Source organism: Fusarium venenatum (assembly GCF_020744135.1).
Source record: "Fusarium venenatum strain MPI-CAGE-CH-0201 chromosome Unknown EDB82scaffold_2, whole genome shotgun sequence".
In the NCBI taxonomy this organism is placed as follows: Eukaryota; Fungi; Ascomycota; class Sordariomycetes; order Hypocreales; family Nectriaceae; genus Fusarium; species Fusarium venenatum.
The window spans coordinates 5,715,246-5,740,974 of NW_027072130.1; the positions used below are offsets into that span (position 1 = coordinate 5,715,246).

The window sequence follows — 25,729 nt, forward strand, 5'->3', positions numbered from 1 at the left end:
TACTAATGCGATCCTTTGCAGTGCGATGAGACTCGCCCAGTAAGAACCGTAAATCTCTAGCGCTAGATTCAAATCCCCGAATGCTGACACTAGTTGCGTGCTTTGAAGGCTTGTCTTCGTTGCATCAAGTCCCGGCATCAATGTCCTGGTTACAAAGATGACTCTTCACTGTTTTTCCGCCATTACTCACCTAGAAACAAACTCGCAACTCCAACGTTAGAGAGATGGTTACCAAATGCCGATTATATGCTCGAGGCAACTGCTGTTGATATCTTTCTAGATGAGTTGGTAGTTCGATCTCTTGACCGGAACCATTCACGGGGTTTTCTAGATGGCATGCACGATACGTTCGCTGCTTCTACCCCCAAGTCTACTCTCATGTCTGCCGCCAAGGTTGTCATTCTTGCATCACTGGCCAATCGCCACCGAAGGCAATCCCTCTTCAGTATGGTCCGTAAATAGTATGGCCAGCTTCTTGGGGACTACGTGGCATCTCTATCATTATCGTCAGAGAGCCTATCACCAGAACAGTTCTTTACTGCTGTTCTATTGGGAATTTATGAGGTCAGCATACAATGGGACTACACGTGATTCGTTATTAACTTATAACCAGCTGATGGCATGCAACATAGCCTCGCCTACACGACACCTCGTCCATGTTCAAGGTCTTGGCTCCATCCTTCAGAGAGGCATCTCCTCATCACCATCACCATCCCATATCGGCGTCCACCTTCCCGGAACTTGGCTCATCAGCAAAGGGGCGGTCTTGAGTCGAAACCGCCCAGAAGACACGTTTTTGACTGATGCAGAGATATCTCAGGCTCACACGCAAGGAGCTGGTATTCTATGCCCTCCACTTAACGATAACCCCCAGCGTTCTCTGGACCAAATAATGGTTCAATTAGCTCCTCTCACTGCACGTTCTGAGAAACTACTGGCCAACCCTGCTCCGTCCAGAAGCGCACTTTTGGATCTTTACCAAGCCCTGATAGTATTCCGCAACGAGATTGCACTTTGGGCTGATAGCCAGCCACCAGCATGGCGCCCAGAGCTTGTTGGCCATGTTTTGGAAGACTCGCCGACAGCAAGGGAAATTCCGTGGATATGCGCTGGCCCCGTGGAGAAATACTTCGACTGTAAGCTCAACCGTATGTCTCTCGGTTATTTGGATATGATACTTACTCTTTAGTGTTTGTTGGGACGGCTTGGAACTCGTGGCGCTCAATGTACATTGTCTGGCTAGATCAGTTATACCATGTCTCCAAGGCACTTGGGCAACGCGAATTTATACCGCACTATGTCGACATAGTGGGGAGCCTGGTTGCTGGTCTCAAGGCCTCCATCCCATACCATCTTTGTCGCAATGTTGAGGAGTATATCAAGAATGTCAACGCAGGAATAGCTGATTTGCAAACCAATCAGTTGAGTGGTGGCCTTTTACTATTCCATCATTTGTATAGTATTGGCAGATGCACCATAGTGGATGCATCGACTAGACAGTATCTGGCAAATGTTTTGAAGTGGATAGGGAACGAAATGGGAATTGGAAATGCGACTGTTCTATCTGAATGCTTGCGGCCCGATGAACAGGGTCCTTCTGTTATGCAGAACTCGAACATTTCATTCATGGATGCACTCGAAGGGTATTACTTAATTACGGCGAGTATGATGTCAAAGTCTGCATAGCACTATATATCAGGGGGATTAATGGACTGGGGTATATGACAAGGAATGAACAAAATGGAGAGGGAACGTCAGTTCTGGTATGTAAATACCTCAATTATAGAATGTTTAAAGAATAGATGAATAACGCAACATACCTTTACTTGCCACATGATCATGCCCATCCCGGTCCGTACTTAAACTGACATCCTCCCAGCTGCTGGCAAGTTCTAGTTGCTCTTTGCACTTCTGCTCTATCAGCCGTAATGCGTCACTTCCCAAGATGACTCTTACAGGCTCATCTCTCCCAGCACTTATCCCTTCGACTTTGACACAGTCCACAATACGCTCTGACAGCTTGCTGATATCCCCTGGAACTTTGGGAGCAATATCGTTGGCAAAGACATCCATCATCTCCTCAAAACCGGGATTGTAAGCATCGATGGCCGGTTTGTACTTTCCAAACCCTTCAACGGATCCTTCTCTTGGTTGGCCGAGCTGAGATGGGAAACCACCTGGTTCGAAGATGATACAACGAACATTGAAACGTCTCACTTCTTTGGCTAAGCCTTCGACAAAGGCGCCAAGAGCAGCTTTTGAAGCTGCGTAATGGGACAAGAAGGGCAGAGGTCCCCAACCAACACCAGCACCAATAAAGGCAATGGTGCCACTCTTTTGTTCTCTGAAATAGGGAAGAATTGCTTGGGTGACGTGTAGTGTCCCAAACACATTGACGTCGAAGATATTGCGAACAAAGTCGTCGCTACCATTGATCGAGTCAGCGCGTACAACTTTTCAAGATAACCCAATGACTTACTCAGCTTCTTCAACACTCTTGGGTGCAGAGATGCCAGCATTGTTCAACAGAACATCAATACGTCCCCACACGTTCCAAGCTTTCTTTATCTGGTCGGCGATCTCAGCGCGAGGTGCTGTGACGTCAAGATCTAGGAGGAAGACGTCGTCTGATTGAAGATGTTTAAGGCGCTCAGTTACTCCACGACCTGTCGCAATGACTCGGTCACCTCTCTTGGTGATATTATGTACGACAGCGGCACCAAGGCCTGAAGTAGTCGCTGTTACTAGCCAGATAAGTTGAGGCATGTTGAAGATGTTGTCAAAGATGTCTACGAAAGGTTGAGTAACTATTTGGAGAGTTGCAGGATATGGCACATCTTATATCAGATGAAAACGTTTGTGCAAAAGGCCTTTAAATCTAAAGTCCGTCCTATTTCAGACGGACTTATCTCAAATCCGACCCTTTGTGCATGCGAGATGCAACTGTAGTTGTTTTAGACCCGCTTCGATACATTAAGTACTGTGAAAACAGCGCAAAGCTAGCTTTATTTGGGTGTCAGATCTTATATATCAGCTCTATGATCTGACATGCATAAACAATCAGCGGCTTATTGGTGGATGAATCTCGGATTCAGCTTTTGATCTAATACGAACAGTCAACACAGGCCAGGCAGGACCTAGACTTCTAAGTCAGTTCCAGGCACAGAACTAAGAAAGCCAATTATCTAACGCTAAAACGCTTAGTCTCGCTAATATTTGACCTGTCCTTTATATGATGTCGTGTGCTTACCATTAGACCCAATCACCAGGAAGATCTCTTGCATTCTACAATACCGCCGTCATGGTGGGAGTTCCATGCGATGGCCTTTTATAACTTTTACTACTGGTCGGGAGTATGTTCAATAAAAACAACGAAATGCTGACAAAAGTAGTCATGTTGCAGAAAATTTTGTACCTTTCCAATCGCAGCCTTATGACGCGCTAATCGTTGGCATTAGGTCATTGACGTCAACAACTTCAGCCAAATTCTTGCCTTGGTTTTTCATGGGTAATTCCTGCTACATAGAAGACTCTGTCCGGATACAAGAGATATGATATCTCTCAAAAATTTCCGCGCCTTCGCATCTCTCAGACAGTTCAAAATGACAGTAACGACAGTTCCTTCAACGCATCCACTTGCACAGCGAGGTCCTCTATCACAGACGAATAGGGCAGAAATGCACCAATCGAGTGATCTTCAATACCAGCGCCGTGAAGCTCATATTCCAAAGTCGTCAAGCGAAGATGAACCACTCTACATCCTCACGCTCTTCACGGATAAGCGCCACCACCAGACCATGACGGCACTACGACGACAGTGGTTTCCATCGCACGTCCTCAAAGTGGATGCCCACATCACACTTTTCCATGCTCTTCCAGGTTCCAGGCTAGCTAAGTTGAAGCAAGACATTGCAGCTATCGCAGAGCGCACGGAAAAGTTCGACATCGCAGTTAGTGCCAAGGGAGTCTTCGAGATGGGCAAGGGAGTCGGCATCAACGTCTCTAACGCGGACGACTTCCAAAACAGAGCGTTTGGAATACGGAGCGAGCTCAGAGACAAATGGGAGCCTTTTCTCAGTGATCAGGACAGGCGGGAGAAGTGGAGAGGTCACTACACCATTATGAACAAGCAGGATGATAAAGAGGAGGTGCATAAGTGTTTGGCTTATTTGAAAGAGGGACATGCGAACAGCAAGGGAACTGTGGAAGGATTGAGTCTTTGGCTATACGATAGAGGCTGGTGGAGGGAGGATGAATTGTTTAGATTTTCTGGATAGGCTGTGATGGTGTTATTTGAGGCTACATATAGAATAAGAGGTGCGCAAATTACACACGTATAGACAGCAATTATACTGCAATACTCCATGCAACAGGAAGCGACTACAGTGTTGCGTCGAACATGAACCCATACCCATTAGATAGTGATCAGCCTGAGTTGTTGCAATCTAAACAAGCGAGCTAAAAGGGGATCAAACAAATGACGTAGGAAATAGAGACAACTTACTTACCCAGCTAACTTTGAGATTGAGCAAGACCAATGGAAAATGCTGGGAGCGAATGGAGAAAAAAAGAATCAGGGTCAAGTGACACAAATGAGTAACTGGAACGAGAGACATAAAAAATGGTCGACAACGGCAGGATTCGAACCTACGCGTGCGAACACAATGCCTATGATGTCCCAGAAGAGATAGCAGGGCATCGCCTTAACCACTCGGCCACGTTGTCATGTCAGCAAGTTAAGTTCTTTGGATTATATACTCGGTCCCAAGCTCGAGACTTTAACAAGAACTCGTCTCACAATACAGACAGAATTGCCTTGGACAAATGACCGAGAGATTCGGTGCGTCAAGTGTATAGAGAGGAAGAGAATAGTAGGACGCTGAGTGTGTCATTGGTGAGTTAATGTCAACCCCTGCAGATAAACTGGAACGTGTGGAATTTCTGCAACTGTGATAGCCAAGCATACTGTGAAGACAAAGAGAGAATCAGCAAGTGCGAAAAGAAGAGAGGAGGTGGAGAGTCCAAATGAAAAGATATCGGCACTTTCATCTATAGAACCGGTAGTTTATAGCATCTCAAGAGCTACATCAATCGGTATTAAAGATTGGAAGCTGCAAATAAATGTTTACAATAGGGTAAGTTTAAGAGGAGGGAAAGGATTTTTCACTGTATCCAACTAACTGATACTAGCAGATAAGCTAGCAATGAGCATGTTTGAACAAGCTTATCTGTTAGCGCAAGATAGCCTGAAAAGTCGAAAGTTAGCTGAGAAAAAATTATTCACCCACACTCGATACTACGACTCATTGCATTGCATCTGTTGCATCGCCCACCGCACCATCTCAGCTCGACCAACACGTGATGATGCAAAAAGAAACAAGGATAAAAAAGAATTACCTGTATTCACAGGTGGCTGGAACTCTCCCGCCGGGAATTGAACCCGGGTCTCAAGCGTGACAAGCTTGCATACTGACCACTATACTACGGAAGATGATGGTTGTTGTGCAACCACTGTAGCGAAGTTCGATGGTGGGTGCGTCGCTGTGTTGGTATATGGATACCAATCCACCAAGGTAGCTGTAAGCATTCCTCTGCCAGCTCTATCCCTTGTGTTGCGCATGGTGACCCTGGCAATCCAAACACTGATTTGCATTGATCCTGTTTCCAGGTACATCATCATCATTTGTGTCGAGATCTTTACCATGTTTCACCGACATCAATAAACTTTCAGCTCCACCAAAAACTCTAAGAGATTGAAGACCGGTGAAGTAGTGGTACAAGGCTATGCCATGGTGTTATGCTGACAGCGAGAATAATAGACCCAGACAAATAATCCTTCGTGCCATGCATGACGCAGCCTAAATAGCCGACCGCCTCAATTAATGTTTATTTACGGTCTTATTTTGGGTCACTGTGTGCGTTGTCTCTCAATACTGCTGCTGTGCTGCTGAACGCATAAACATCAAACTGCACGCGCAGATCAGCCACTGACTTTTAGAGGCACACGATTCGCTGTTTTAACTTTTGGATCCTTGGGCTGTGCGATGCCAAGATTCGAATAGGAAGCACAGATCAGCAGAATCCCCACGGTCTGGCAAGGTTTACTGGGCGACCTGATTGACAGTCCCTGCCTGCACAGTTGATCATCATCTTGGAGAGGCTGGGGTCTCTTTTGTGAATAAATATACTTGGTAGCCCGCCACTTGCGTTCGAGTTTATTCAACCTTATTACCTACTCTATACTCTCTATTCTTTAAATCATCGAAATGCCTTCCCTTTCAAACACCTTGGCTGCTCTGGCCTCCCTCTTGGCCATCTCCAGCGCTGCACCCACTATCCTACCCCGCGCCAGCGAGTGCCCCTCCACTGGAAAAGCCCGCCTCCAGCCCTCAGCTCTATACAACGTCTTTCCCAGCGCTCCCAACGTCGCAAAGAAGACGTCTGGCTTCCACGTCGAGACCTACAACAACGCTTCCCAAGTCGAGCAGCTTCTCGTCTTCAACGACGTCCCCGCAGACGCCAAGGACTGCAGCATCGGCTGGGCCCAGGGTGAGCGACCCGAGCGCAACTTTATCGTCAAGGGTGGCGATGCTTTGACCGAGGTCAAGCAGCTGTCAGGCTTCCCCGATACCAAGTCGGTCACATACGAGACGGCCAAGGAGTTTGACACGGCCGACGAGACAGCTGGTGCTGCTGACTTTACCAACTGGGACGATCTCCCTGCCCAAGGCCACATCATCGGCGCAATCGACTGCAAGAGCTCCATCTACCTAAAGGCATCTCTCCGAAACCCCGACGGAAACACAAAGGTCTACCTTGAGCAGAACAGCAAGAATGGCTTGTACATTGAGTACAGCTGCTAGTTTATCTGTCGCTTACACGTATTCGTCACGAACTTTCACTTCTCAGTATATAATTTTAGGGACATTGGTATGGATGGACACAAGGTTGATGGGAAACACCTAGAGAAAGGGCAGGCCGGTGCAAGCCTACGACACGATATGAAGCACCACGACATAGAATTAATGAAACAAACATTATACAGTTCTTTTCCCCTTCAATTCCGATCAATTGCGCGATTATGATTAATTTTTTATTTACCTGAAACAAGATCGTCATCACTTTGCATGTCGCGCGCGGAAGAATTACAACTGATGGAACACGTTTGGGTCGTCGCCACCAACTAGTAGTGATGTCATGTTAAATGATGCTGGCAATTGCTATCTTTATGGATTCAGCTGCGACATAATTGAGTTGACGCAGCTTCAACAACACACAATATTCTTCACTACGTCGTCGTACATTTTCCTCACGTTGCTCTTCGCTGGTCCCAAAATAGACCATCCAAGCCTGGCGTAGCTGTGATGTAAAGTGTGAATCATACGATGTCGTCCGAGGCCTTTTGGTCGGATTCACTGTCAGTGAAATCGTTACGTAGACTCACAGGGTAGCACTCTGTCCATGGTACCGGGTAATGTGTACAGCATTTCGTGTTTATTTCCGAGATTGCTAAAAGCGGTGGACAGCACAACATGCCACGCCCCCACTGATTCGCCTGTTGGAAAGGTTTCATTGGCCTGTAAGCACTTTTCTCCAGTGGAAACTAAGGGGTAAAGTTAGCTGTCTTTTTTTCCGCTCGCTCCTCACGATTTCCGCTCAGGGTCCTCCTCTGCTCTGCTCTACTCCGTCTTGATCCAACATCTACAGTTGTACCTGGACCCTGAATTTGGCTAATACTACTCCGATCCGCCAAGGTGTCCCTCCACCTCACACCCCCCTTTTCTTCTCCTCTTCACCGTCTGGTTTTCTGAGCTTGCAAAACTCCTGTCCAGCCTGTTGATAAGGACACATTGAGAAACATGGCGGAACATCTCGTCTTTCACCCGCAGCTCACAAAAGCCGATGCGCTGATCCTCGAGGGCTTGCGCCAAGACATCAACGAGTACCAGAAGCCCAAGGCCAATGCCGACATCTCGGACCAACATGGCCAACCCCCAGCTCTACGCCAAAGAGTAGCCAATGGCAAACCTTCCAAAGGTGCGTACAGTATACTGTCTCATCTCATGTGCGACGTCAGAAAATAGTGTATCATTAATTAACAAGCAGTAGCCCGTGACGAGGATTTGTTGCGCCATCTTCAATCCATGAATGACCCCAAGGACGCCCACTTTGAGGAGAGTGTAACAAGCACTTGGGACTTTGATCAGATCAAGTTGCCGCTTTTCCTCGAGAAGCTGGTCCTGCGGCCATATGTCCGCATTGCGAAATCTATTGTTCGCGTCGACACAGATGTCATCATGCTTACACATCTTCTCCTCTACTTCTCTACATCAGTACCCAGTGCCATTCAGCTCTTTCGTAATTTCTCGTGGATCCATGGAATTCTTCACTTCATCATGCAGTTCACATACATGGGTTCCTACACACTGCTGATGCACCAGCACATCCACATGCGAGGTGTTCTCAACAAGCGTTTCGCTTTGTTCGACAACTTGTTCCCTTATATCACTGATCCTCTCATGGGTCATACTTGGAACTCTTACTTTTACCACCATGTCAAGCATCACCACGTCGAGGGCAACGGACCCAATGATCTTTCATCAACGATCCGATACCAGCGAGACAGTATTCTTCATTTGCTGCACTACATCGGAAAGTTCCTCTTCTTTGTCTGGTTTGAGCTTCCACTCTACTTTATCCGAAACGGAAAGACCATGACTGGATTGAAGGCTGCGTTCTGGGAGCTTTCAAACTATGCTTTCCTCGTCACCATGTTTTCTCTGAACCGAAATGCTACAATTTGTGTATTTCTCATGCCATTGGGTCTTATGAGACTGGGTATGATGATGGGTAACTGGGGTCAACACGCCTTTGTGGATGAGCATGAGCCGGACTCGGATTACCGTTCAAGCATTACAGTGATTGATGTTATGGTACGTTTTAACCCACTCGCCGATCTCATACAAGGATCGATGCTGACTATTCACAGAGCAACCGCCAATGCTACAACGACGGCTACCACACTTCTCACCATCTCAACCCTCGTCGCCACTGGCGCGATCATCCCGTACACTTCCAAAAGTCGAAGCACACCTATGCCGAGGAGCACGCTTTGGTCTTCCACGATATCGACTACTTCATGATCACTGTTAGACTAATGATGAAGGATTACAAGACGCTTGCCAAGTGTCTGGTGCCCATTGGTGAGCAGATCGGACTGACCATGGATGAACGAGCTGCCATGCTGAAGCGAACCACGCGACGTTTCACCGAGGAGGAGATTCAAAAGAAGTTTAAGAGGCAGTAGACGGGCATGGGATTACAGGGACAACAAAAGGAGGCTGCACATTTGGGACCGAGCTGAGAGACGGTCGTCTGAGTAGAAAATGCATACAAGGAGTTGTTACGATGGTTTCTGTCTCTTTTTGACTCGAAAATCCTAAACATCAATTACGACAGTTTCTTTATTCTTAGACGATTCTTAAGTATCACTTTATTCGGGACTGCTCAATTACTCCAAGTGTGCTCAGCTTACATACACCCCGGACTTTGGAAAATAGCAATTGTCCGAAGCACAAAACATGGACTTAGCAGAAACATTTTGTGCGTTAAGTTATTCTTACCAATTTGTGATTTATAATCATGGAAACTCGCTAGCTTTCTAGTCTTGTAACTAGATTATCTGCTTCGAGTTTCTGAGGGTTCCCACATCATGGCCGCGGACATAAGCTTGAGCTGTCATGGTAAAGACAGAGTCAGGCCTAGCAGCAGCAAAATGGCTTGCGCTTTAATGGATATAACGGATTTAAAACTCGATCATTGACTTGCATACTGTTAATCTTGTTCACGGCGGTTGATCCGCAGTGAAAGGATCGGGACAAGCTGTGGAAACGGTATGTATAAGAAGATGGTACTTGTCCTTACATTTGTTACATTTGTTACATTCGATCATAACCTCCAAAGACTACACCAACAACGACTAATTCATCACAATGTATCTGAACTATCTTCTTCTCACAATACTGCCATTGTTATCAGCAGCGAGCCCACCGGCTCAGGGCGCAGACACCACTTCACTAGCGATAAATACAAGCTCTGGAATCTTTGCACCATACTTTGACAGACACCAACCAAATGTTGCGTCCTTCCTTGACATTCCATACGCAGAACCACCCAGCGGAAACCTCAGATTTGCGTCACCAGTAGCGAAGAGGAACCCTGGAGGTGGTATTATCCATGCAACGAAGCTCCCAGCAGGATGTATCCAATATATGCCTGCTTTACTCCGTGGAACTATCGGTGATGGGCGTATCACAACAGGCACTTTCCAACGCGGGGACTACGCAAACACGACTGAAGACTGTCTTAAACTCTCGCTCTTCGCTCCTGAAAAATTTATTCGGATCAAGGACGATAAAAAGTCCCAGACTCTCCCTGTCATCGTTTGGATCCACGGAGGGGGTTATTCTGTTGGCGGCACCAACGTTCCCTACCAGCTTGCTCAGAACTGGGTGCAGCGTACCCAGAAGCAAATAGTCGTGCAGGTACAATATCGCCTCAATCTTCTAGGCTTCCCCAACGCTGGAGGTCTAGCACGCCAAGGCAACAATCTCAACCTTGGCCTGCTTGATCAGCGTCTCGCCGTCGAATGGGTCCGCAATAACATCGCTCGCTTCGGAGGCGACCCTGACCGTATCACTCTCTGGGGCGAAAGCGCTGGAGCTTATGCGGTTGACGGATACCTTTTTGCCTGGGCTAAAGATCCCATCATCAAGGGGGTCATCGCAGACTCTGGCAATGCGTTGGCCATTGAACGAGTGATCGGTGACTCGAGGAATCATACCGCCTTCTCCGTTGCTGCAAAGTCTCTAGGATGTGGTAAATTGTCTCCGAAGGAGGAACTCGAGTGCATGCGGCAAGTACCCGAGCGCAATTTCAAGGAGTATCTCCAAGCAGAGGTTGGCCAAGGAGGGGCCGCCGATGACGGGTTGAGCATCTCTGTAATCGCTGATAACATCACGGTCTTTTCCAACTACACTGAAAGACTTGCGAGAAACTCATTCAAGTACCCAACCGACATTCCTGTCCTGATTGGGACCAACAAAAACGAGGGAGCTGCTGTTGTCCCATACAAATTCCCCGGTTTTGAAACTGCGACTGTACTGCCAGACCAGCTTAAACCTCTTGCTGATGGATTCAGACTCAATTTACAATGTACCACCCTCAAAGAGACCCGTCTCAGGGCTGAGGCAGGTGCTACGACCTACCAATATCTCTACGCGGGGAATTTCACCAACATTTCGCCTTTACCATGGTTGGGCGCATACCACACGGCAGAATTGCCTTTGGTATTTGGCACATACGAGACAGAAGGACCTTCTACCAAGTTTGAACGCATGGTGAGCAAAAGAATGCAGGACGTTTATCTCAAATTTGCTAGTGATCCTACGCGTGGATTAGAGAATGATGGATGGCCTAGGGCAGTGTCGCAGCTTGATAAATCGAAGCTTGTTCAATTGGCCGCAAACAACAAGGTTGAGCAAATTGTGGGTGCGAAGCAGTTGGTGGACGAGTGCGTTGAGAATGGATTTGCTATATAGTGTGTGCGTATGCTCATACGGGAATACGCGAGGTTGCTAGTTTACGCGTATAGTTAGGAAATTCGCCCAGATAGCTGTATCAAGTTGTAATTTGATTCTTGGATTCAGCGAGGTGATTCTTATTGCCGTTGTGACTAGCGCTTCCGGCCCAGCTCTTTCTTATCGCTCAAGAAGACCGATGATCACTGTCGGTGTATCGCTTAGCAATTGCCAAGGCTGGTAGAGAATTATCCCATCAAGTATTAGAACCAAAAAAGGCAAGCTCTCTTATGTATACAATGGTAGCATAGACTTGGATTCGATCGCTTAAAGATGGCAAGACCCTGTGGCAAGGATTGACGATTGGGATGGTCGGACTTCATGCAAAGACGGTATCGTAACCAATCGGAGGCATTACTTTTAAGTCTAAATGGCTACCCTACAAGGAAACACTCCGTGATGTTTTAGGAATGTGGCCATGAGCCGACAGATGAAACGTCTAAATGGTTCAAAGTTTGCATGATAGGCGGAAATAATTGTGTTTCTATATGGGCTGTATGATATAGATTACTTGGAAGATAAGTATATGAACCTCACATCGCCAACCCTAGATCGATATTTGAACGCAGAAGATTACACACATTTCTGAGCATACTCATCCACCGAACAAGCTGGTCACTATGCGTTTCTCTACTGTATTCACTGCTTTGGTGGCTTGCGTTTCTACTACAGACGCTGCCATCACCTGGACCCTTGAGAAAGCTGCCAACCCAACCGCCGATCAGCGTGATGCTTATGGACGCATTGAAAATGCTATGCGTCTCGCCGCAGACCGCTACAACCGCCTGGGAACCGCGACCAAGAATATTCGCGTCTCGTATAACACAGGTGTTCCCACCGCCGACGCCAACTACAACGGAAGTCTTCGCTTCGGCGCCAACCGATCTTACATGAACGAGCGTACAGCTCTACACGAGATCTCACACACCGTCGGCATTGGTCAGACTGCTGCTTTTGACCGCAAGTGCGCGGCGAACGATTGGGCCTCTGCGACAAGGCTGTTGAGGTCTTGGGATGGCAATGCGGCGGTTATCAACTGTGGTGGTGGTCATATTTGGCCTTATGGACTCAACTATGACAACGAGTGGAGCGAGACCAACGCCAATCGACATGTGCAGCTTGTTAATGCCATGATACGTGATGGAATGTAAGGGTAATGGGTGAATGGGATGTGATATGAGTTTAGTTTCTATGACAATATTTCTACAATATGAGTACATAACTATGAATTGCAAGATATTCGATATTGCTTCAATATGTCTCACGAGTTAACTCGATGTAGTCACCAAGCGATGCAGTCGTCTATCGTTGGTATCATTTGTACAGAAATGTAAGTTGACACCAGATCTGCAGACAAAAATTGACTCATCCAAGATAGCAATGTCGACATCGTAGGCGACATACGCTTCAGTATAGCAAAACTCCACTACAGTCTGAAGTTGTTTTGCCAATTTGTGGTAGATCCGAGCAAGGTACAGGCAAGACCAAGCGGTACTGACTCGACCAAATTGTTGTCACGACATTCGGCCAAAGGGAGCTACGACGATCTCAAAGGTCATTCATCACCAGCAGCTTCATATCAAGGTTCCTCCTTGCAGCCAATCAAGGCGTCGCCGCACTCCCAAGATTACATTCGAACAACCGACAATTTCGATACAATTTTTGCTGGGAAGAGATCAGGTTTTCATCCTGTCTGTCCGAGGTCATGTCGTACCCGCCTGCCCGTATCGACATGTCATATTCTTCAACTTGTGTCTCCTTTGAGAAGTGACAAAGAACTTGAGTTGGTACTTTGCCGAGCCCAGGTCTGAAATTGGTTCCATTCCATGTTTCCAGACAGGGGGCACATTGTTTCTCAAGAGGAAATGCAGGAGTCTTGTAGGAAGATCGAATCTGTAACTTGGTCATCTTGACCTTTCTGTACCTGACGATCTTTGTCTTGTCTGACGTCTATTGACAGCGATCTTCATCGTCATGGGCGCTGAAATGTGCCCTCTAAAAGACGGTGTCACTGGGAATACAGGATGATAGTGGGGCACCGTTGCATCAATGCTACTAGAATCCCTCCTAGCAAGTTTGTTATCTTGAGCTCTCATTAATATGTCAGCATAAGCAATTTGATTGCCGGAGTTCCGTTAGTATACTCTAGTATTAATGAGAGTCTGATCTCACCGTGAATTAGTACAGTTATTATTCAGAAGCGCCGACCAAAAGACATAACAAAAGATATAAAAGCCTGAGCAAAAGAAGTCATTCACAGTACCCTGACTCAACTAGCCCAGTATCCCGGGTCCCAACCAATGGTACCTTGTAGTGGCATGGGGTTTAGCAGCTAAGATGTTCAGCACTGACCTAAATCCCATCAACCTTTGCGGACCTCTGGTGGATTTCAGTGCATTGGTTTAATTGTGATCGTCTTCCGGCAGTTGGAGCGCGTTTCATTTGTTCAATGTTTCCATCTAACAAATTGTTTTACCCACAAAAGCCTTCTCGTGTTTTTTGTCCAGTCTCTCCTTGTGAATGACTTCATTGTATTAGCGTGCGAAGATCTAATTTTCGGTTATTGCGCATAATCATCCATAGACCTCCTTTTGAGGGTGGATTGGGGTGGTATTGGTAATACATCCAGAAGATATATAAGGCTGGGAACTTGTCTCACTTTGTACAATACTCACTCACTCATCGGTCATCCAACTCTCGCTTTAATCCAGTCTCTCATTAATCTAATACACAACTCACCAAGTCACTCTTTTACTTGTTTAATCTTCAATACCTTCACGATGAAGTTCAGCCTCTTCTCTTTCGTCGCTCTGGCCTCTTCCGCCATGGCTGCTCCTGCCGTCCAGGTCCAGGCCAAGGCCGCCGGTGCCGGTGCTGTCGTCCACGCCCGACAGGTTCCCGCCGTTCCCGCCGTCCCCGCTGCCGTCCCCGAGGTCGTCACCTCCACCGTCAGCAAGACCGTCACCAAGAAGATCACCTCTACCAAGGTCACCAACACCGGCGGCGTCGTCAAGGTTCTTACCGTTGCTGTCGACGAGGTCACCGTTCAGGTTTCCACTATCAGTATGTGTCCTATGGCAACATGATTTAAAGACATAGACGACTAACACATTTACAGAGGCGACCATCTCCAAGGTCAAGACCGGCACTCTTAGCAAGGCTGCTGCCATCACCCACGTCCACCAGAACGTTGCCATCATCAACGACCTCCTCACCACCGTTGTCGACCAGCTCAAGGATGTTGTCAGCATCGATGTCAATGTCCCTGACGTCAAGGTCATCCTCGGCCTTGTCATCAAGCTTGTTCACGAGCTCGTCGGTGTCGCTAAGGACATCCTGAGCGTCCTCGGTATCGACAACATCCTCGGCAGCGTCCTCCAACTCCTCTTCCGTCTCGTTGGTACTCTCCTCACCCTCGTTACCGACCTTGTCGGTGACATCGTTCCCGGTGTTCTCGAGATTCTCAACAACGTTCTGAGCACCCTTTCCGGTACTCCCCTCGGCCCCGTCATCAAGCCCGTCTCCAGCGTTGTCGGTGGCCTCACCGGCTACCTCAGCCAGGGCACCCAGGGTGTCTCCGCTTAAGTGACCGAAGTGAAACGATGGACATATACCCCTCGATAGAACCCGGCATCGAGTCTAGACATTAGAGAAGTTTAGTGATAATTATTAATTCGATGGTGTATCCTCAACGTCTAACTGCAATTCATATTGTGTTCCAACCTATGCATTACTCATTTCATCGTAGTAAATGAGGCTCATAATATCTTCACTTGCATTCCACCTTGTAGCTGCCAAAGTGCCTCAATGTTTCACGGCATTGGCCATCTTTAATGTCCTTCTTTCCACGCTTGCAGTTTTTGTCATGATAGAGAACCACTATGGAGAGTTAGCCTCATCGCGATTGTAGAATAGTCCCATCTACTCACATTTGCAGTTATAATCGTGGTCGTACTGCTTAACAGACTTGATCTCATCGGAGAACTTGCTACATTTGCCGTCGTCGCTACCGTGGAGAGTCAATTCCCCGAGGTTGTGGTTATTGTTCTTGGCACCACAGTCGCTGTCGCCCCATATGCGAGCGGCAATGACATTAGCGTTTGGCGGAGGCTTGGAATGAGGGTCGGCAGCGACTCCCATGGCCAGGGCTGTAAGGGTAGTGAAAGCGACAGCGAAATGCATTTTTAGTTTGTTAAGTAAAGATTAAATCCTATGTTCTGTTATAGTTAGAATGTTGTGATTGTTGGTCAAATAGTGGTGAACAAGTAGAGGATCATTAGCGACTATATATACAGTTCTTCCCGCATCAATCCTTCCACTGCCAGTGATTATGCTCAGTAACGTAACAGCATGTAGCCATACACAATATGTCACCCATGGGGCTGTATAGAGCTTCGGACTGCTTTCGAAAGCCCCAAAACAAACCAGATCAACTCGGATCGCCCAACGGTACGAGCTCTGTCGTCAGCACTAGTGTCATGCCACTCTGCAGCTCGTATCTTGCCAGAACATATCTAAAACATGACCCAAACACAATATGATGTGTTGTACTCGAACCGTCGATTAAGAATAATTAAACATTGTTTTGTGAGAGATCATAAGACGAGCATCATCGTCGTTGCGAATACAACACAGCGCTGCCTGTAGCGCTGCCTCGATTAGACTGTGTTATGCCATTTGAGGAACAAAGTTGCCCGAGAACTGGTGCACGTAGGTATAGTGCAAAGATCGTATAAGGGATATGTACCTTTAGCATAGGTATCGTTTGGAAGCTGCATTGCTGCATAACTAGACATCCGCTTGCCGTGACGTGTCCGGACGTGCCGGACCACAGCGGTAGCCTCACCAGCTAAATTTAGCAAGGCATAAATATTCAGCCCCGTGGTATCTCATTGCCAACCATCTTCCTTGCCGATGACCCGAACAAACACACATATTGTTGATGTGTAGGTTCGAAAAGCTGACAAAGAAATAAGAAAAAAGATCTTTGGTAGTTTTATTTCAAGTTTTGATGTTTCTATGTGGATACAGTCGACGCAATAGCGGCACTAATTTATAGTGCTCCTCTGACCCCATGATAGTGAGCCAGGGCCATTCTAGAAATAGCCACACAGTCTTGACATGAATTCACGATATGCACTAGGCTGGAAAGTATTCTCTATGTTTTCTACTCAAAACTTACGCCATTATGGCTTTGATAAGAAGCAGAACCTTAGAAGGGTAGTTCTTTGTATTCATTTTCTTGGTTACCAGATAAAGCGACGAGAAAGAAGAAGGTTTTACATGTACCCTTGGAAAATAGATGAAGCATGAAATTCGAGTGAGCCAGCCACCTTATGGGATAGTGATATGAAAGGGAAATCGTGAAAGCAGAACTGCCTCCCGAGTTTTCACTCTTCCTATTCTTGAACGACTGTCTCATCAACACGTCAACACTTTCGACCCACCATTAGAAACCGTGATCACATTGGGTCTTTTAAATTCGACAGACTCGGGATCATCCTGTCTTTCCTCCTCAAGTGCCCACTCAATTGACCTATGGGTGTCAACTGTCCACAGAACCCTCATGATCAACCCACTATATGACATCTCAGCAGAGTGGCTAACCACCCAATGGTTAACGCCCCCAACCTTTCGATAAAGTCCCAGTCCGCCTTTTGCTCCGAATGTAGTCTTTCTACCACCGGTGTGACTTTCCTTAAGACCATGGAGCATGGCCAACTTCCTCGTCTTGGGCTCCGAGTTGAGAAATGTGTTGAGTATCTCTTCCTCCAGGTGGATGCCGTGAGGAGAGTCCAAGATGGTCTCGTGGACTTCTCGGCCATCGACAGTATGTGTCCAGATGATAGTGAAGACAAAGTTCAAAATGCTACTTCCAGGTAAGAATATCGGTGTGAGCCATTTGGGTAATGGCTCTCCTGGATGAAGGTTTGGGGTCTGCCATGATGTTGCTGAGGGGTCCAAATTGCTGATCACTCGAACTGTTTTGAAGTGGTTCCAAGTATCGATGATTTCAGCTCCTGGACGTGTTACAATGACAGGAATATCTGGAGGAAACAATTTTAGAGTCGGAGGGTGCAAATGGTCGGAATAATAGAAACCAAGCAGGATAGCATCCAAAGGGCTTGCTGTACATTGTTGAGCGGCGTGTCCCTCTTCCATAAATGCCAAGCGTACAGCAGCAGCCTGTTCAATCTCCCGAATCATATTTTCTAGGCTTTCAAAAGTCAGAATCTCAGGATTATTGGCTATCTTGATGTGAACCAGCCATGGGCTGATAACATATGCAGGCCCTCTGAGCCAAGGCTCGAAAGCAACATGATAGAATGCCTTCCTAGTTGCAACCTGTTCTGCTTTTGGTCTCGGAAACGACATCAACCAGCTATTATCACCATTGAGAGATGTCAAAATCGGCCGAAGGGGTTGATTGGTATCGCATAAATGTTCCGCAACGGCATCCTTTTGTGATTGTGCCATTATATCTCCGTTGCGATTTTGACAAGACGGGAAGAATGCAAAGACAGGAAACGCTATTGACCTTGCGTTTCGGGAGGTGAGGAGGTCATGACGGCATCGATGTGACTGTGCTAGCTCGTGCGAAGCTAAGCCCTTTAGCTTGATGAGGCTGGTATATAAAACCACGATTTATGTAGGATCATGGAATTTTAACACGGCAGGCCCATGGCTGAAGAGGCTGACGTGAATAGTCTCCTAGTTGAACGATTCAATAACACTTTAACTGTCTTACTAATTGTGTCGCCTCCAATATGCTCCTGATGAGACCTTCTATTTTTCCCCTTTGAACAACTATGCAACTACCAGATTATTTGATATACCGAATTTCACGGATTGCTATGGTAGTCTCTCTTTACTTGAAGGAAGGTTGGAAACCATGACCATGGTTTGCTAGCTTTAACAGCAAGCCCTTGGACAGGCTTTCTGCCGCAAATCTTTAGTAATAGCCACCTGGAACTAGTGTGGCTTTAAGACAGCGGTGGTTGTCTGTGTCATGAATCACGAATCATGGACCCAAGCTAGGGGAAGAGAAAGGATGAACCCCAGCCATAGTGTACGATGTATAAAATGGCTCAAAGAGCCACCATGCTTACTATGATATAAAGGGTATCCATCTCATATCCCAGGGTCTCAACAAGCTAAGTTTCTGATCCTCTGAAACAAGCCCTGAAAACGAATATTCGGAGAGCATTCGTAGAAGTAAAGCTAAAATCTTACCCCTCGTCACAGCCTTTAGAGGGTTCGAAAATGCAGTGTGGCACTTCGGATTGCTGTTTCTAATGACCGCCCTCTGATCTATGTGAAGGTGACTCCAGGGTTCCCCCAATCTATCCTTGGCCGATACGCTCTCATTGGCATTTTTAGATTCCGTCGTGGCAATGCCTTTGTTCAATCGCGGAAATGCACATCCAAGATTTCCGCGACCTGAATCATTCATCGAGAAACAGGGGCCCTGTCAACTCAACTTGCTTTGCCAAGGCCACAGTGCTTGTGTGCTGTGCAGATCTGTTTATGTTCGTTGACTTGTTCGAGTTTTGATTCAATTCATTGGCGTTTTAACGGCGCTCGGTTGATCAGCCGAAGAACGGACCCCCACACATTAATTATGCTCCTGGGCTTTGCTCATTGACACCAAGCCGCCACAACTGACCGTACGGGGTTGCAACCAACTGACGCGACTGATTGTCGACGTTCAAGAAACGATCTGACTCGCGGTGCCTGACAGTTCCGGCACTTCGCTATGCCCGAGGAAACAGGTGAGACCAACCCATATGATGTATCTTTACGGGTGTCTATTGTGCTAGGTAGAATGTCAATCGCAACACAAGAGGATGGAAAACTGTTCAAGTGAAGTACGAAGAATCGATTGAACATACAAAGAAACTTATTATTCACCTTGAATGAATCAGGGCGCGAACACTCTTGCCTCCTTTCGCTTCCAAGACTTAGAGTGCAGACATTTTATCTCGAGCGTGCTTTGACCTAGTTTGTCAGACGATTCCGCTAATCCAGTCAACGATCTGTAGATCCTCGGCTTTGAAGCGAGCAGATGATCATGTCAGTACTGATCTACCTAAATTGCGGCATTGATAATCCCGCACAAGCTCCCTGATAATGTCCGAGCTACTGCTACAGACAGGTTTGAACTTGGCTAGGCTGGATTATCTACCGAGCACCATAAAATAAAAATCCAGACTCTTGAAGTGTGACGTACTGCGAGTCTATCGTCAGAGATCATCGCTGGAGTTCAAAACCTAAATTGATGTGTACCTATGAACGAAAGTAGAGATGGCCTGCCTTGACGAGGAAAGTGGCTTCTGGTTCCAGAACCGTCCTGCCAGAGACCAACATGTACAGACAAATTTACATCCAAGGTTTCGGCTGTAGCCTTACATCGCCTCTTATTGATGATTCCGGCAGCAAGGGGTTCAGAGATAGCCTATCAGTCCGTGTAACCCTCGCTTTGACTGAAGCTTTGCGTCCACCACCACGCGCTAGACTCTTGACTGGTGAGTAGGATCAGACAATTCAATCTAACGATATCCAGAACATCTCTCCTTACACCCCTTGCCAGCTCTCAAGTAATTGGTAACAAACCCGGAATTTCAGGGGGGAACCGCCCAGCCTGTAAAACGTGTTCGATGCATAGAGTTGAAGTTCATTAGCGGCAATGCTAACGAGTTTAGTGGTGACCATCTCAAGCTCGAACACGGGGATCAAAGATCCAAGCGCAAGGCTAGTTTTAGCTCATTGACCGACCTGACTCTTGGTGCATTCATTAATGTGGCTACCAAGCATTGTTAAAAGACAAACAATGTCTGGGTAAAATCAAGAGACACACAACCTTGAGCCTTTCCTATACTTGGAGAAGTGATGATCTGAATGTTCATCTCCACCATGGCTATTGATCCGTCTGCCACATCGGTGAGACCCACAGGGCTTGGCCAAACTCTTCTTGGCCTTACCGTCTTCTTTCTTATTCCCACATCAATTGTTGTCATTTTGAGGTGCTTCACTCGGGTTAAATATCGTCTTTTCGGTATTGATGATGGCCTGATGCTTGTGGGTTGGGTAAGATAAACATTGCTCAACATGCCATGAGACACTGACAGTCTGATCAGATGTTGCATTTTACTTTTAGTTCCATGGCCATAAAGACTATCTACACTGGTCTAGGGACAAAGGATAAAAATTTGAACGACTACCTACAAGGTATCACACGAAAAGTAAGCAACGACCATGTTTCAGAAGACACCAACTAATCTTTGATTTAGTGGTTATGGATCGGACAGGTCGTTTACAGCTTTTCATTAATTCCCTTAAAATCCTCCATCTGTTTTACTCTTCTCCGAATCGCCGTAACCAGATCCCATCGTATCATCGCCTGGGGGACTCTTCTTTTCACCGTGATATCAACCGGAGCAGCTACGCTTACGTTATTCATCGTCTGCAGTCCCTTATCTACCGGCATGTCTGAGGCAGATATAGATTCATGCCCTTCCAAGACAATTCTTGTCGGCTATGTTGTATCTGCCAGTGCAGTTATCATCGATTGAATTTGTGCACTGCTGCCAATTTTTATGCTGTACAAGTCCAACATGAAGAAGGCGACGAAAGTTTCGGTTAGCATCATCCTTGGACTGGCTGCCTTGTAAGTCTTGATGCTACGATGATTATGGCCGATTTCTGACTTCATAAAGGGCTTCACTTTGCACTATAATTCGATTTCCTTATGTGAGATACTACACTGTACCAACGAATTATCTTTGTGAGTATATGCCAACTGTCATTTGCTGAAATTGAATCTTATAATGGATAGATAATGTCACAAATATTGTCATATGGTCAATTGTCGAGTCGGGCATCGGAATTGTGGCCGGTTCACTACCATCGCTTCGCAAGCTCGTCAGCAACCACTTCCATTTCGACAGCTCGAAGGGCAGCGCTCCATCTCATCGCACACCTTTTGCGGGTGAAAGCAGAGCTGTCATTACTACGAATTCCGCGCCAGCTATACGACGAAGTCACGCCCATAGGAGCCAGACAGAAAGAGAGTGGGAGCAACTTGACGATGGCTCGTCCAGTAAGAATATTTATGTGCAGGTTCATCTAGAGATGCAGACGATGGAGAGGCCGACGACACCTCAATCCCACGAGTCTCGCGATGACCTTGTATACCGTAAGACCTAAGGGAATTGTGGTTGTGCGCGGTGGCCTAGTTCACCTCTGTTGGTTGGTAAATCATGTCATGTCAGGCGTTTATCCTCCCACCAATCGGTCAATTGAAAAGTGACATACAGGTCATCTAGCGGACGTGTTCAGTGTGTGCGACACCTAAGAGAGGCGTATAGAGTATTTTTCAGTGTGTGTGTTCCACCTGGCTCAACAGTACAGGAGGTATGATATTAGCAGGCGAGCATGTTTTTTTTTTTACATTCCGATTAGACGAAGTGCTGGGATACTCATATGATTATCAGTCTTTTTATTCATCCTCTATTACCTACGACGGGCTGGACATCTAAGCGGTCATGATATCAGAAAGATTGGCCTTTTTCTCTTCTCTTTTTGGGTGCTTTGTAGTACCAAGATGGGTTGCCCAGTGAGCATAGACTGGAGTGGTACAAATAACGTAGCAATCTCATCGCGTATGTGCTCTAGCTGTTTTGATGCAGTAAGAGTTTCGGGGGCCGAATAAGGATCAGCAGTCAAGCCAAGAATGCTACGTCGAGATGAGCCTCTAAAGTTAAGCAGTAACTTTACGAGTAGTCAGCACCTTAATGAAAAGAGTTTAGGGACAGTAACATCAAATGGAGTTGGAGAGGATTAACGTCAATATCATCAATGACCTATAAGCTTGGTTAATTCAACTTGTAGAAACTCATGTTGCAACAACGTGGACTGTGCTGCCTACCAGCCCATTATAGAAGTGAAATTCGATGACATCACTAGATTCCACCATGTTAATTTACGAAGAGCTGTGCTATCCTCATAAGGTGAGATTGAGGTCGCATAATCAAGTAGCTTTAGGAGAAATAACTCGACCTTTATGTGAGATTAGCATTTGGTTGTATGCGAATAACGAAGCTCTTTATGGAATTCGGTACTTTAGTAGGTCCCAGGCCAACTCAGCCATTTGACCTTCGTAACTTGATACGGAATTAGGAAAGCAAATCGTGCCTCGGCATCTCGACAGCTCAACAGAAAAACAATTGGACCCAACACAGTCCAAGCTAAAGCCGAGGCCGAATTTCCGTAACGCGGGGTTGATGTACTCCCAAAGCAGCAAGGATGAGTAGATACCCCACACGCGTGAGTTGAGCTGTTTTACCCCGGATTTGCTTTTTCAGCTGGGGAAGATGGGGATACGCGCCAGCAGGTTGAAGCGGTAAGGATGGGGTTAAATACCTGGTGCAGTATCGGGGTTTCTCTTCTTTGCACGTTCTGTTCTTGAGGTGCGATCCTGTGACTTTGACCACCCTGTCTTCTCCGCCAACTCGACGCTATCTCTCACCAACATGGCTCTTCATTCACGATGGTCCGAACCAATCCCAAAATGCTCTCTGCAGCAGTGGGTGTTCGGCTCAAGCAATGGACCAATCGAAGATGGCGATAAGTCCATCCTCATTGACGCAGACCGCCCAGATACACACTTCCTCACCAAGTCTCAATTCCGATTACTGTCCAAACAAGTTGCACTCGGTCTCATCAAGAACGGCGTTCAACCACAAAGCAGAGTCCTTGTATTTTCTGCAAACAATGTCTACTTCCCAAGCGTATTCCTCGGCATTCTTATGGCCGGCGGTATCTTCACTGGCGCAAATCCTTCCTTCACGCCACGAGAGCTTGCCTACCAGGTTAAGAACTCAGAGGCTACGCACATGTTTGTTCATGCAGGTCAGCTGCCTACTGCTTTGGAGGCGGCTGAGGAGGTTGGATTGAGCAAGCAGAATATCTTTGTCCTTGACCCCTCTGTTCTCCCACCTGTTGGGCCTAACTCAGCTCTTCCGGCGGCTCGAAAAGATGGTCTTCGCATGTGGACAGAGTTATTGGCAGACAACCACGAACAAGCGAAATCTTGGCAATGGATCGAGTCGCAAGATCCAGAGAACACGACCTGTTGTTTGAACTATAGCAGCGGCACGACTGGAGTTCCTAAAGGTGTCGAGATTACCCACTTCTCGTATGTCGCTAACGGCGCTGGTGTTGTCATGATGTCAGACTTGGAGCCAGATCCTGAACACCGAAAGAACGCAAAGGGCTTGGCCTTTCTTCCTATGTACCATGCGTACGCGCAAACCTATTACATTTCTATTTACCCCAAGGTCAGCATTCCTGCCTACATCATGCCCAGCTTCGACTTTGAGAAGATGCTGCAGCACATTCAACGTTTTCGCGTAACGAGCCTGCTATGTGTCCCACCTATTCTGGTATATCTGTCCAAGCATCCGCTTGTTAAGAAGTACGATCTCAGTAGTATCAACCGTGTCAGCTCTGGTGCTGCGCCACTGAGTCACGAAGTCATTCATGGTGTTGAGAAGTTATGGCCATCGGGGGATGTCACCGTCAAGCAAGGATGGGGCATGACCGAGGTGACATGTACTTGCATGACATGGGATCCTCGGTCAACTACAGACCCTGACAAGGTGGGAGAGCTGGCACCGAACTGCTCGGCCAAGATCGTGGAATTGGACGGAAAGACACAAGTTCTGAAGCCAAATGAGCGTGGTGAGCTTTGGGTCACGGGACCAACATTGATGAAAGGATATTGGAAGAACCCTAGTGCCACAGAATCTACTATTGATGTAGACGAAAACGGCGTAAGGTGGTTGAAGACAGGAGACATCGCATATGTTGATGCATTCAAACCAGGAGGCATCTTCCATATCGTTGATCGCATCAAGGAACTCATCAAGGTCAAGGGCAACCAGGTTGCACCCGCAGAATTGGAGGCAGTGCTCTTGGATCACCCTGAGATAGCAGACGCCGCAGTTATCGGTGTTCCATTCGAAGGAGATGAGGCTCCTCGTGCTTATATCGTCAAGGTTCCCGGATCCCAGCTCACTGAGAAGCAAGTGGTAGACTGGATGGAGGCTAGAGTGGCAAGGTATAAGCGCCTCAAAGGTGGCGCTTCGTTTGTGGATATGATCCCAAAGAACTCAGTGAGTTGTACCCTTCAGAATTGTGTGTTCTTATGTACTAATCATTGCTGTTTTTTAGTCCGGAAAGATCCTTAGACGTGCGCTGCGGGACAAGGCGAAGGAGGAGATGGATGCCAACAAGCCACCTTCTGCACGCCTCTAGTCTGCTTTACCTTGTCAACGGGTAGATCTTTTGTCATGTTCAGTCACATGTTTGTATTGCGGGTTTGCGGTTGTTTCTGTTGTAGATCTAGTTCTAGTTCTAGCGCACCGTTTAGTACAGATAAATACTTGAAGCTCAACAATGAGTAGGCTACAGATTTTGTCATTATAGAGTATAGCATTGTCTCGTGCATGTGTGAGGTCTTCTATATCTCCATTGTCTATGTGAATACACCGAACCACCATCTCGGAATTGCCGGGAGGCGACCGCCTCACTTTCCTCCCTCCTGGTCGCGACTCTGGCCTTAGTCTCACTTGGTCTGGCAACACGAAAGTCGTTCAACCCGTGGAACGTGTGGAAACTTACGAGTTTTTCTACATGTCTACAATGTGTTGGTTAATGTTCAATCGTGAAAGTGAAGAAGATGTGCAAGATGATGACTTTTGAAGAGGATGTAAATGTGTCAATCGGAACGCGCAAGGTAGACACGTATTTGATGAGTGTGTCGCGGTTCCACGTAACAACACCATATAAAAGCAATAATGCCGACAGACGCCTACTGGTGTCATTATCTGGAAGCGGTGATTTATTATCTGATAGAATCGGCTCCCGTTTGTAAATTGGTTAACCATACTTTAATTATTGCGGGTATCGTTATGAGCGACATGTCCTGAAGTCATGAATGGGTGCTCCAAGAACTTAACCACACAATGCAGTTTGTACGCTACTTTGAGACAGCAAAAGAAATCCTCAAGTTTCTCTCCAGACTACCC

At 46.8% G+C, this 25,729-nt stretch overlaps 12 protein-coding genes and 2 non-coding genes across 14 annotated transcripts; 9 read left to right on the top strand and 5 right to left on the bottom strand.

Moving 5' to 3' along the window:
- Nucleotides 1-353: 353 nt before the first annotated feature.
- EDB82DRAFT_173755 (uncharacterized protein) lies at nucleotides 354-1,739 on the top strand. Its single transcript, XM_025735119.2, has 3 exons — nucleotides 354-564; nucleotides 614-1,136; nucleotides 1,190-1,739. Exons 2-3 carry the CDS (start codon nucleotides 617-619, stop codon nucleotides 1,684-1,686), a joined length of 1,017 nt encoding a protein of 338 aa, XP_025585858.2. The 5' UTR covers nucleotides 354-564; nucleotides 614-616; the 3' UTR covers nucleotides 1,687-1,739.
- A 52-nt stretch (nucleotides 1,740-1,791) lies between these two features.
- EDB82DRAFT_461432 (uncharacterized protein) lies at nucleotides 1,792-2,955 on the bottom strand (the record flags this gene model as incomplete). The annotated part of the gene is made up of 2 exons (XM_025735121.2): nucleotides 2,480-2,955; nucleotides 1,792-2,425 (listed from the first exon to the last, which is right to left on the bottom strand). Exons 1-2 carry the CDS (start codon nucleotides 2,764-2,766, stop codon nucleotides 1,792-1,794), a joined length of 921 nt encoding a protein of 306 aa, XP_025585859.2. The 5' UTR covers nucleotides 2,767-2,955.
- Nucleotides 2,956-3,078: 123 nt separating this feature from the next.
- Nucleotides 3,079-4,670, top strand: EDB82DRAFT_575117 (uncharacterized protein). The gene is made up of 2 exons (XM_025735122.2): nucleotides 3,079-3,149; nucleotides 3,205-4,670. The coding sequence occupies exon 2, from the start codon at nucleotides 3,552-3,554 to the stop codon at nucleotides 4,275-4,277; it is 726 nt and encodes a 241-aa protein (XP_025585860.2). The 5' UTR covers nucleotides 3,079-3,149; nucleotides 3,205-3,551; the 3' UTR covers nucleotides 4,278-4,670.
- Nucleotides 4,627-4,725, bottom strand: EDB82DRAFT_t139. The gene has a single exon. It is a non-coding gene; the product is annotated as a tRNA-Ser (tRNA).
- Nucleotides 4,726-5,419: 694 nt separating this feature from the next.
- On the bottom strand, nucleotides 5,420-5,491 carry EDB82DRAFT_t138. The gene has a single exon. It is a non-coding gene; the product is annotated as a tRNA-Asp (tRNA).
- A 654-nt stretch (nucleotides 5,492-6,145) lies between these two features.
- Nucleotides 6,146-7,161, top strand: EDB82DRAFT_499454 (uncharacterized protein). Its single transcript, XM_025735123.2, has one exon. It carries the CDS (start codon nucleotides 6,267-6,269, stop codon nucleotides 6,861-6,863), a length of 597 nt encoding a protein of 198 aa, XP_025585861.2. The 5' UTR covers nucleotides 6,146-6,266; the 3' UTR covers nucleotides 6,864-7,161.
- A 458-nt stretch (nucleotides 7,162-7,619) lies between these two features.
- On the top strand, nucleotides 7,620-9,701 carry EDB82DRAFT_499457 (uncharacterized protein). The gene is made up of 3 exons (XM_025735124.2): nucleotides 7,620-8,037; nucleotides 8,110-8,933; nucleotides 8,990-9,701. The coding sequence occupies exons 1-3, from the start codon at nucleotides 7,860-7,862 to the stop codon at nucleotides 9,305-9,307; spliced, it is 1,320 nt and encodes a 439-aa protein (XP_025585862.1). The 5' UTR covers nucleotides 7,620-7,859; the 3' UTR covers nucleotides 9,308-9,701.
- Nucleotides 9,702-9,992: 291 nt separating this feature from the next.
- On the top strand, nucleotides 9,993-11,604 carry EDB82DRAFT_461434 (Alpha/Beta hydrolase protein; the record flags this gene model as incomplete). The annotated part of the gene is made up of 1 exon (XM_025735125.2): nucleotides 9,993-11,604. One exon carries the CDS (start codon nucleotides 9,993-9,995, stop codon nucleotides 11,598-11,600), a length of 1,608 nt encoding a protein of 535 aa, XP_025585863.2. The 3' UTR covers nucleotides 11,601-11,604.
- A 629-nt stretch (nucleotides 11,605-12,233) lies between these two features.
- On the top strand, nucleotides 12,234-12,894 carry EDB82DRAFT_499460 (uncharacterized protein). The gene has a single exon (XM_025735126.2). The coding sequence runs from the start codon at nucleotides 12,260-12,262 to the stop codon at nucleotides 12,788-12,790; it is 531 nt and encodes a 176-aa protein (XP_025585864.1). The 5' UTR covers nucleotides 12,234-12,259; the 3' UTR covers nucleotides 12,791-12,894.
- Nucleotides 12,895-14,255: 1,361 nt separating this feature from the next.
- EDB82DRAFT_499461 (uncharacterized protein) lies at nucleotides 14,256-15,364 on the top strand. The gene is made up of 2 exons (XM_025735127.2): nucleotides 14,256-14,702; nucleotides 14,758-15,364. Exons 1-2 carry the CDS (start codon nucleotides 14,420-14,422, stop codon nucleotides 15,222-15,224), a joined length of 750 nt encoding a protein of 249 aa, XP_025585865.2. The 5' UTR covers nucleotides 14,256-14,419; the 3' UTR covers nucleotides 15,225-15,364.
- EDB82DRAFT_173829 (uncharacterized protein) lies at nucleotides 15,308-15,916 on the bottom strand. Its single transcript, XM_025735128.2, has 2 exons — nucleotides 15,569-15,916; nucleotides 15,308-15,518 (listed from the first exon to the last, which is right to left on the bottom strand). Exons 1-2 carry the CDS (start codon nucleotides 15,819-15,821, stop codon nucleotides 15,409-15,411), a joined length of 363 nt encoding a protein of 120 aa, XP_025585866.2. The 5' UTR covers nucleotides 15,822-15,916; the 3' UTR covers nucleotides 15,308-15,408.
- Nucleotides 15,917-16,863: 947 nt separating this feature from the next.
- EDB82DRAFT_499463 (uncharacterized protein) lies at nucleotides 16,864-18,228 on the bottom strand. Its single transcript, XM_025735129.2, has one exon. It carries the CDS (start codon nucleotides 18,114-18,116, stop codon nucleotides 17,061-17,063), a length of 1,056 nt encoding a protein of 351 aa, XP_025585867.2. The 5' UTR covers nucleotides 18,117-18,228; the 3' UTR covers nucleotides 16,864-17,060.
- Nucleotides 18,229-20,453: 2,225 nt separating this feature from the next.
- EDB82DRAFT_566878 (uncharacterized protein) lies at nucleotides 20,454-21,956 on the top strand. The gene is made up of 6 exons (XM_065609836.1): nucleotides 20,454-20,726; nucleotides 20,777-20,881; nucleotides 20,930-21,196; nucleotides 21,248-21,306; nucleotides 21,356-21,423; nucleotides 21,475-21,956. Exons 1-6 carry the CDS (start codon nucleotides 20,538-20,540, stop codon nucleotides 21,843-21,845), a joined length of 1,059 nt encoding a protein of 352 aa, XP_065464862.1. The 5' UTR covers nucleotides 20,454-20,537; the 3' UTR covers nucleotides 21,846-21,956.
- A 944-nt stretch (nucleotides 21,957-22,900) lies between these two features.
- On the top strand, nucleotides 22,901-25,126 carry EDB82DRAFT_499469 (uncharacterized protein). Its single transcript, XM_025735133.2, has 2 exons — nucleotides 22,901-24,814; nucleotides 24,873-25,126. The coding sequence occupies exons 1-2, from the start codon at nucleotides 23,171-23,173 to the stop codon at nucleotides 24,954-24,956; spliced, it is 1,728 nt and encodes a 575-aa protein (XP_025585870.2). The 5' UTR covers nucleotides 22,901-23,170; the 3' UTR covers nucleotides 24,957-25,126.
- Nucleotides 25,127-25,729: the final 603 nt, after the last annotated feature.